This window comes from Balaenoptera acutorostrata, chromosome 7, assembly GCF_949987535.1.
Source record: "Balaenoptera acutorostrata chromosome 7, mBalAcu1.1, whole genome shotgun sequence".
NCBI lineage: Eukaryota > Metazoa > Chordata > Mammalia > Artiodactyla > Balaenopteridae > Balaenoptera > Balaenoptera acutorostrata.
Genome location: NC_080070.1, coordinates 47,328,164 through 47,338,897, shown reverse-complemented (window position 1 = coordinate 47,338,897; position 10,734 = coordinate 47,328,164). Strand labels below are relative to the sequence as shown.

Below are 10,734 nucleotides of genomic sequence, written 5' to 3'. Positions count from 1 at the left end.
CCACTTTCCCCCTGTCCCTCAACTTCCCCCACTATCAACATCCACCCCTAGATGGGTACGTTTGTTGCAATCAGTGAATCTATACTGATACATTATTATCACTCAAAAAGTCCACAGTTTTCATTTGGTTCACTCTTGGGGTACATTCTATGGGTTTTGACAACTGTATGCAAAGACATGTATCCACCATTACAGTACCATACAGAGTAGTTTCACTGCCCTAAAAATACTCTGTGCTCAGCCTATTAATCCTTCCTTTCCCTCATCCCTGCAAAAGTTGATCCTTTTACTGTTTCCATAGTTTTGCCCCTTCCAGGATGTCATCATAGAATTGAAATCATGGACTATGTAGCCTTTTCCGATGGGCTTCTTTCACTTATATGATTTAAGGTTCCTGCATGACTTTCAGGGCTTGAGAGATCATTAGTTTTTAGCGCCAAATAGTATTCCATTATCTGGATGGACCACAGTATATTCATCCATTCACCTACTGAATGACATCTCGGTTGCTTCCAAGTTTGGGCAATTATGAACAAAGCTGGTATCGGCATCTGTGTACAGGTGTCTGTGTGGACATACATTTTCAACTCTCTTGGGTAAATACCAAGGAGCGAGAGATGGAACAAGCCCCATGTGCAAGTGCTTTTCAAGCCCCTGCCAGCATCGCTTTTGCTGATGCTGTATTGACCAAAGCAAGACACATGGCCAAGCCCAGATTGGGAGTGGGGAAGTGAGGAGGAGGAATAGATGTGACCTCCCAGTGGGAGGTCATTGGCAAAGACAAGTTACCTGCTGGAAAGGGAAGAATTTTGGTCCGTTTTGCAATCTACCCCACCCTGGTACATGCTTTTTGAAATCTCGATGTTCTGCCTGAAGTACAAAGTTGTTGGATTCTGGCCCATTTGAAATGTAAAGAATGGGACAAAGCTGCTGGATTAGATGGTTTTGGCAGCTTTGCAGTTCAGAGGGTGAAGTCCATAATCGTAAGTTTCACACAGTCAACTTCTTTAGTCAGCAATACTTGTGCAGCTGGTTACCACGTGATGGGCACGGGGGGTACATCAGGGAAGGAGAGAATGTCCTTTCCAGGGAAGGAAGGGGATGGAGACAGGAAAGAGAAAAACATGTGCCGTGAAGGAAGAAATGGGTGATGTGGTGGGAATGGAGGGGGTGAGGAGGGAGAATGTGCTCTGTGTGGGGAGGCGGGGACCCCCAACCACTGAGCTGAGACAGGAGGGTGAGGAAGGCCAGAGAGGAGGCTGCTGGGAAGGAGCCCTGCTCCCCCTCCTCTGCCCTTCCTCCCCCCCCAGCACCCTGTCTTCATCTCTGCATTTCTAAATCAGGGCTTTTCAGGTTGTAATGCATGAGAAGCCCCTGGGGATCTTGTTAAAGTGCAGGTCTGCTTCAGAAGGTCGGGGCTGGGATCTGAGAGTGTACATTTCTAGCAAGCTCCCTCTGATGCCCATCCTGCTGCCCAGAGTCTGCGGGTGGGGGAGCCCTGCCCCTTCTCAGGCTGGGACGTCCAGGTTCAGGGAAGGGCTTGGCTGGTGGTGAGGAGAGAGGGAGAGAAAAAAGGGTCACCCCTGGGCTCAGGGGGCCCCATGGCTGTTCTCTCCTGGGACACTCAGCTGACCCTCCTGGCTTCTGGGGAGGAGTAAGCTACAGAATATCATATCCCCTCACAGGGATCTCAGAACTGATGTTTAAGCATCTTTGGGTACCATTTCAGATGAGGAGCGTGATGCCAGGGGAAAGAAAGTTCTTGCCAAAGGTCAGCAAGTGAGTGAACAGAGCCAGGACTGGACACCAGGGCCCCGGACTCTTTCCTTCATGCAGGCAGCATTTATCAAACCCCTCCTGTGTGGCAGGCCCTGTGCGCTCCAAGGAGTTCATTGGCTGGTGGAGAAGATAAAAAACAGGCACAAAACGGCAGATATGGAGGCTGGGACCAGTCAGGAATGCATGGCAGAATTGAAGTGAGGATAATATGGCTGGGTTCAGGCAGCGATGGGGTTGAGAGCAGTTGGGTGGATTTGAAGAGTTGTTTAGGAGGTAACATGAAGAGGCCTAGGTGAGCCAGGGTGACAACCGATGGTGAGAGAGGAAGGAGGTTGGGATGGGTGAGAGCATGGGCGGAAGTGTCCTTACTGGGGTGGGGACGGGGGAGGAGGAGCAGGGATGGGGGATGGGGACTTTGCCTGTGCACCTGCTGAGTTAGAGGGGCTGAGGTCTGGCAAGTGGAGGTGGCTGGACACTGTAGTCGGGAGGGCAGGAGAGCAAGTGGGGCTAAAATACAGACAGTTGCTCTGTGGATGAACTTCTAGAAGGAATGAATGACTCTTGGATGCTCCCAATGACATATTAGTAGAGGCAGCACAGAGCGATCTGGCTTTGCTGATTCAGAAGGCTTTTGTGAATCATTCAATACCCCAGGTCTGAAGGATGTGGTCCATCGGGGGTCATTGCTTTGCTTTGCACTTGGACCACTTTATTGTGTTCCTCAGTCCCCCTCCCCCAGCTAGCACAGGCCCAGGCTGGGGGGACGAGAGGAGGTCCCCCTGTCTGTAGTCTTGTTTCCCAGACTGCTTCTGGGATTAGCAGCAGAGGCATCACCTGGGGACACGTTAGAAATGCAAATTCTCAGCCCATCTCAGACCTATCAACTCAGAATATGCATTTTAATTTTTTTTTTAAGTACATATTTTTTTTAAATTAATTTATTTATTTTTGGCTGTGCTGGGTCCTCGCTTCTGTGCGAGGGCTTTCTCTAGTTGCGGCAAGCGGAGGCCACTCTTCATCGCGATGCGCGGGCCTCTCACTATCGCGGCCTCTCCTGTTGCGGAGCACAGGCTCCAGACGCGCAGGCTCAGCAGTTGTGGCTCACGGGCCCAGTCGCCCCGCGGCATGTGGGATCCTCCCAGACCAGGGCTCGAACCCGTGTCCCCTGCATTGGCAGGCGGACTCTCAACCACTGCGCCACCAGGGAAGCCCCAGAATATGCATTTTATTAGAGCCCCAGGTGGTTCATGAGCAGCGGCCCAGGTGAGTAGTTCTCCATCTGGGTTACACACTTGAATCCCCGAGAGAGTGTTATGAAGTACCGCGGCCTGGGTCCCTCAACCCAGAGCTTCTGATGTAGCTGGTCTGGGGGAGTTCCCAGGCTGCAGGAAGGTTCCAGCTCCCTGGGTGACTCCATGCGTATCCAGGGTGAGAACCCCAGCCCAAGCCCCCAGCCTTCTTTGAGGGACTCGTGCTGGGAATGTTGAAGGGCAGAGCCTTTGTGGAAGCCACTTTGCATCTTTGGTCCTCATGTTAATCCACCCCGTCCCCTCTGCCTCTTAGGAGCTCAGAGGAGGGCAGGTGATGTGGAGGGTTGAGGGGTGTCTTAGCCGTGAAGGGCTGGCTGACAGGCATCTAGTTGTTTGAAACACATGCCGACCTCAGCAGCAGCAAATCCTGCTGAGTGAGGAGTCTGGGGGCTCCCTCAGACCATTCCCTGAGGACTTCCGTCTGGAGGAGAAGGCTGTCAAAGAGCAGAGGGAGGAGAGCCCACCAGGCCTGGGTTAGGAGAAGGGGAACCGGGGATGTTTTCTGGGGGGAGTGCTGGGCCTCCTCCCTCTCTCGCCTGGAGCTAGGGGCCAGAAAGTTAGGTGTGCCGACTCCAAGGTGTGCCCAGGAACCCTGTTACTCAGGGGGAAAGCAGAAATCAAGATGCATTCCTGAATGCCTTGATCTTCAAAGTATGGCCTTTGGACCAGAAGCATCAGGATAGTTTGAGGCTTGTTGAGAATGCAGAATCTCAGGCCCTACTGCACTGGACCTATTGGATCAGAATCCATAGTTTAACAAGCTCCCCAGGTGACTCACATGCACATTAGTTTGCAAAGCCCTAGTCTCCTGGGCCCCAGCTGACATGCAGTGTCCAGGACCCACAGAGACCCCAAGTCCCGGTATCATGGAGGCTCTTCCTGTCCAATGGTTTCCAGGCTCCTCTGAGGGGTCTGGTTATGGCTCTGGGCTCGGTGAGGCCTGGCAGGACCCAACTGAGCCAAAAAGGGGCCCAAGCATGGAATTTTCTTTCCAAGCTAACCCCTGAAATCTGCTCTCCTTGCACGTCTGCCGGCAGCTTTCTGCCCTGCACTGCCCTCTGGTGGTCATGGGGAGCCATTGCCGCCTCACATTGCCCCCTCTCTCCTGTCAGCATGTCCCAGCTGACATTGGAAGGAGGAGGACTGTCCTGCTGCTGCCCTCTGCCTTAGGGCTCAGGGACCCCCAAGAACACAATAGAAGCAGTTTGGAAAACACTGGGCTTTAGCAGCAGGTTAGCAAATGGAGGCTGCCCTTTTGTCTGGGTGAAGAGCCCTGGCTCAGCCCTTCTCCCTGTCACTGCTGTGTCCTGGACACCTTGTTGGAAACTGTTTAGAGCTGGGGCATGGGCTGGAGGAGAGAGGACGGGTTTCTGTAGCGAGGACGTGCAGGTGGGAGGTGGCTGGACAGGTTCAGGGAGCCCTGCTTGGTGGCTGCAGCCAGGTTGTGGGGAGCCTCGTGGGCCGTTAACCTGTTGGGACCTTTTCCCGAGGCCCACGGCTCCAACAGGGCAGGGGCTTGACTGCATTTGCTCTGGGAGACTGCTTGATGGAGCATAGACTAATGTAGACGCTGGTCGCTGTGAGGGGCCCATGCCCTAGGTCAGAGAGCATGAAGGGCTTTGTATGAGCCAGGCTTTGGTGGAGAAAGGCCGACACTCTCCCACATCCCAGAGAGAACATGTCAGCCCAGGGTCAGGAGCTGGCTGGGGTGTGAGCTGGCTGGCTGTGTGGGCAAGGAGTGTCTCGAGAGACACACGACCTCGTGAAGTTTCTTCTGGGGATGTAACCCAGGTCTTCCCAAAGCTCCAAGAGCTTGTTTTCTTGGTCATAGAGATGGAGCAGCCTGACCCCCTGCCCTGCCTGGCCTAGTACAGCTGACCACTCCCTGGGGCTCCATCACCTGCCAGGTCCATGGTAACCTCACTTCACAGATATTCTGGGGGAGCTGCCTTGGACCTCTGGTTCCCCTCCTAAGCCCAGGGTACTGGGCCCATGGGGTGACCTCAGGAAGAAAGAATGAGGAGCACAGAGTCCATGGGCTGGGTACAGGCCCCTGCCTCCCCCGGGTTCTCCAGGTCTCACTTTGTACCCTCTCCCGGCAGCTCCACCCCCCATCCAGGTCCATCCTAACCTGGCCCGCGGCTCCGGTTCTGGCTCGGCAGTGGACTCACTGAGCCATCAGGAACCAGTCACCTCTCCTCCCAGATCTTGGTTTTCCCACCCAAGGGGGAATAGGAGTTTGGCCCGGAAATCATCTAGTTCTTGCAGATGCCTTTGGGCTTTGAGAACCTGAGGTCCTGTTCCTCCAGCAGAAGCGCCAGGCTGCCCAGACCAGCCCCACCCTCCAACTTCCAGGGACCAGCCCTGCAAGTCTTCGTCTGAGTGTCTCTTCCTGTTGCACATGATAGGCAGGCTCAAAAATCCTGGCCAATTAATGCACCCTGGGCAGCCCTCAACCACAACCCTGGGAGTTGGTGGACAAATGCCCCAACTTCCTGGAGTGGGGCGACTCTGAAGCCCCCCGACAGGTGATCTCCAGTTGCCCACAGTGGTGACAGGCTTGATGACACACCCTTTATTACCTGCCTGTCTGCCTGCCTTCCCTGCTTTCCTTCCCACGCTCCTATTGGTGTTTCCTTTGCTTTCAAATCCTTGTCTGAGGGTCTGCTTCGGGGTGGTGGGGGGAGGAACCAAATTAAGACAATATCTAGCTGAGCCACTTTATTTTCCTGATTTTTTGGTGCAGTATGAGCCAGAAAAGGGTGTGCGGGACAGATCCCTGGGCTGGGGGCAGGGAGACCCTGCTTTTCACCTGTGATCTTGGGACATAGTAATAAGAATGAAGGGGTCGAGTTCAGCCTGGCCCTGCATTAGGGGTCTGTGGAGTGAGACTCTAAGAAACGCTGGCCCTGACTTCCCTTCTGGGGCAGGCCCTCTCTGCCAGGCTGGCCTCAGGCCCCAGGACCCTTGCGGGCGACCACAAAGCAGATGCCCTCATTGATGCAGTGGGCCTCTGAGTAGCTGACGGGGGAGTACTGGCACCTCAGCACCTGGCAGCTGGCCTCCTGCAAGGCCTTCTCCACCGTCTCCTTCTCCAGGTGGAGCCCAAAGAACTTCTTGGCGTCCACCATGTAGTGCTGGGTGCGCAGGGCTACCGCGGTGGCCAGGTGCCCGCCCGGCTTCAGCAGGCTGACCAGGCCTCGCCCGGCTGCCTGGTAGGCGTCCATGTCATGGCAGGCGCACTCCAGGGCCAGCAGGGTCAGCACGCAGTCAACTGGTGGCACCTGGGCGGGCCCCAGTGGGTGTGGCTGGTTCGCATCACACTTCAGTAACAGGCGTCGCTGTCCTTCGGAGACGGGCCTCCTTCTCCTGCCACTTGCTCCTGTGGAGGAGGGTCATGGAGGTGATGATGAAAGTTATGACAATATCCCTCCACCCCTCACCCCCTATGCAGGGGCTCCCTATGGGCAAGGCCCATAACTTAACCTGTTGAGCAACTCTTTGAGGGAGATCGTATTTCCCCCATTATACAGATGAGGAAACTGAGGCACAGAGAGGTTGAGTGATTTGCTCAAGGCTACACAGCTAGTAGATGACAGGGGATTTGACATTTGATTCTTCCTTCTTCCTCTTTGTCCACTTCCTCCTTCCTCTCCTTCTATTTATCTTTCTTCTTGATAATTCAAAATAATTCAATTTTTGATACATTGCCTTATTAATTTTTCAAGTTGTAAAATATATATAACAAAAACTTGCCATTTAAATCACTTTAAATGTACAATTCAGGGGCATTAATTGCATTCACAATGTGTGCAACTATCACTACTGTCTGCTTCCAAAATTTTTTATCACCCCATACTGAAACTTTGTACCCATTAAGCAACATATCCACATGCCTCCTCCCTGCAGCCCTTGACCCTTTAAATGTGCTTTGTTAAACATGCGCTTTCCCATTGCTGGGCCTTGGCCCTTGCTGTCCCCTCTGCCTGACACTCTCTTTCCCCAGATCTGCACATCCTTCCTCCTTCACCTCACCCAGGAAGCTGCTCCAAGGGCTCCTCCTTGGAGAGGCCTCCTCTTACCATCTGCTGTGGACGGAATTGTGCCCCCCTCATAATCATATGCTGAAACCCTAGCATGAATGTGATGGTATTTGGAGATGGAGCCTTTGGCAGGTAATTAGAGGTAGATGAGATCATGAGGGTGGGGCCTCTCGTGGTGGGATTTGTGCCTTTTAAAAGAAGACACACTAGAGAGCTTGCTGACTTTCCTTTTCCTTCTTGTGAGGACACAACAAGAAGACGGCTGTCTACCAGCCAGGAAAAGGGCCCTCACCAGACCTGATCTTGAACTTCCAGTCTCCAGAACTGTGAGAAATGAATGCCTTTGTTTAAGCCACTGGGTCTATGGCATTTCTATGGCAGCCCGAGGTGATTAAGACACCATTCCACCTAACACAGCACCCCTACCTCTTGTAGGCCTCTACTCAGCTGAAGATTCTTCTCTAGAACACTTGTTTTTCCCTGAATATCTACCTCTGTCTAGCTTGGTTGTGTTGTCTTCCCTACTAGAATGTGAGCTCCTTGGGGCTGAGACTTTGTCTGCTCACTGTAATAGTCCCAGTACCTAGAAGCAGGCGTGACCACCAGAATGCTCTCTGTGAATGATGACAGGAATGAATGAAGCCCAGGCTGGGTTGATGTGGAGACCCTGTGCTTAGAGACCCTCCAGCTCTGTCCCACTTCAGGCTGCCCCTACCTATAACTAGGTCAGAGCCCCATGGCCCAAGGATGGGTCAGGAATTTAAACTCTGATCTTTGTCCTGGCTCTAAGGTGGCTTAGAGGCCACTCTCCATGTCTGGGCCTCAGTTTCCTCAGTTGCAAAATCAGGGCCAGTATCCTGCCTGTCCCCTGTGGGGCTCTGGTAGATGGGTTCCCTCTCTGTGAATTGGATGGGGAAGGTGCCTGGAGGGGTCAATGCTGTTGGTCTGTGGGATTTCGTAGGAGTGCTTCAGGGGGATTCCTTGAAGCCCATGTCTTCCCATAACAAGTTCCCCTCCAACATTAGGGTTAAGGAGAAGCTGCACCAGAGGAAAGAGATCTGTGTGGGCTAGAGCAATCAGGGGAGGCTTCCAGGAGGAGGCGGGACTGAAGCTGGTCCTGCAGGATGGGTGGGATACAAAGTATGGAGAGCCCAGTAGGGCAACCAAAGCTAAGAGCACAGGCAGCTCTGAGGCTGGAGGCAGGACTCACTCAAAGAGAGGGAGGTGCTCTGGGTCAGAGACCCAGGTCAGGAAGAACCTGTAGGGAAGTGGCAGGTGAAGCAGGGTGGCAGGTTCAGGCTCTGGCCTGCGGGTGATGGGGAGACCTCATCTGAGCGGGATGGTGGCCGTGGGTACCTGTCTCCCTCCAGCTCACACACGTATTACATGGCTGGGGACCAGTCGTAGGCCCCTGGCTCCTTCTTCAGCCACTTCTTCACCTCCCGGGGGTTCTGCTCCGAGTAGTCTGAGGCGATGATCTCCCGGAAGGCTTCACAGGCCGAGAGCAGCTGGTAGATGGTGGGGCCTGGGCCAGTGTTGATCAGTACGTCACCTCTCACTCCTGCTACAGGAGACAGTGTTTTCCAGGTGCGTGGGAGCGGGGGACACCCTACTCCAGGCCCAGCTGTGGTGGATGAAGATGCCAGGCTCTGCCCTGCCCCAGGGCTTGCCAGCAGGGGAGGGTGGCTCACAGGGGACCCGACCCTGCCTTGGGTAGCAGCCAGGCTGTGTGGGGAGTCCAGACCCCCACACCTGGGGCTCAGGGGGTGACAGCTGGTGGGTGGGGCACAGCCTGGCACACACCACGTCCCCCTGCTGCCCCAAGGGTTGCTACCAGAGGCCTGATAGGGCAAGTTCTGCACTTCTGGGCAGGTTTCAGATTGACTTCTTGGTTGGAACTGGTTTATTTCCAACGCTCTTCTGACTCTGGGTTTAAAACAATGGTGAGAGTGGCCCCCCCATGGCCCACTCTCCCACCTCCTCGTCGCAGAAGACAGAGCTTCTGATAAGGGATAAGACCTGAGCCAGTGGGTTCAAAACTGGCTCAGCCAATCAGGGGAGGCAAGGGGATCCAGTGATGAGTTGAGGGGAAGGATCTTTGCCTCAGAGTAGCACTAAGTGCACTGCCCTCTTCTCCCTGCTTCCTGCCTCCTCCACTCTCCATTGAAACACACCTGTCTATTTTTCAAGGCTTAGTGCCGGTCCCTCCTCTAGAAAGTCTCCTCAGATGTCTCTGTGAGCCTTAAGCTTTCTTTCCTCTGTATTTCTGTGGACATTGCTTAATATACCATTCTTGGCACTGATTACATAGTAAGGCAATGTTTGCTGAGTGACTAAGTAACCCCTAATTGTTCAGTATACTCCCTGCCCAACTGTGCATGGCAGCCCTGCATTAACTGATCTTGAAGTTCGCTGCTGCCACTGACTGGCAGTCCGACCTGGGCTGACCACCCACCTCTTTCCCACCTCAGCCTCTCCTTGTGTGCACTGAGGAACCTGGGCGATAATCTCTGCTGATCACCCAGCCTGACGCCCAAGAGAGCAGGGTTTTGTAAACTGAGCTGTGGTTTGGCTTTGTGTATCCATGAACTCTCTTAATTCTGAGTAAAAGATTAGGAGTGTGACTCTGTGTGTGTGTGTGTGTGTGTGTGCGCGCGCGCACGCCTGTGCACCAGAGCTTTCCTCAGATTTTCAAGGGGATTCATGAGCCAAGGCTACAAAGCCCGGCTTTAGGGGAAGACAGGCAGAGATAGTCAGACGCAGGCAGTGTGCTCATGTCTGTTGTCTCATATCCCCTCCAGCATGAGCCTGTGAGCCCCACAGCTCAGGAGTTACCTTCCCATTTCACAAGGGGAAGAAACTGAGACTGACTGTCATAGACTCAAGCCTGGCTCTTTGGCTTCTAAGGCCAGTGCTTAGGTCCCGCTCAGTGGCCACCCAGCAGAGGTCCTCATGGGTTCACAGGCTGAGCTGCCTTTGCAACATCCTTGGTGAGCAGTGTCCCAGAGGACAGGTCCCCTGCCGCCGGCAGCTCTTCCTGTCAGGTGCAGCCCTGTCTCTCCCTGAGATGGAGACCAGACACTCACCTGAAGAGAAGGTTTCAAAGAGGTTTTTCAGGTTAAATTTCAAGATTTCATGTTCAGCTACGGTGCCTGAATCGAAGGTGTAGTACGTCTTTAAGTAGTCCTGGGAGTCGAACTCTTTCTTGTAGTCCTCTCCTGTGTACAGCTTGCCCTCCATTCTAGCTGGGACCTGGCTGTGTTTCCCATTGCTGCAGTCCTGCTATGTCCACTTTCCTCTCCCTGCCTCTTCCCATCAGGAGTTTCATAATCTCCTTAGACAGACCCTCCTTCCCAGGGAGGAGCTCGGATTCCACATATTTGGAGTCAGGCCACGATGTTAGCTTTTCTGGCTGGAGTTTATCTGTTTGATAATTATCTCAACACAGAAATGCAACAGGGTGGCCAACATGTGCTCCTGGGGGTTCTCAGTATTTGGCTCCTGAGAGGTGATGTTTTGAATGTATGTACTGCTGGTGAGGGTTAAGGTTGGGAGAGCATGAAGCAGAGGGACAGTGCCACAGAACTAAGAGAGAGACACAG

General features: G+C 53.7%; 1 protein-coding gene across 1 annotated transcript; it reads right to left on the bottom strand.

The window, feature by feature from the left end:
- Positions 1-6,040: 6,040 nt before the first annotated feature.
- INMT (indolethylamine N-methyltransferase) lies at positions 6,041-10,372 on the bottom strand. The gene is given in 4 exon segments (XM_007175249.3): positions 6,041-6,424; positions 6,426-6,471; positions 8,489-8,696; positions 10,219-10,372. Coding segments are annotated over 4 exon segments (792 nt in total).
- Positions 10,373-10,734: the final 362 nt, after the last annotated feature.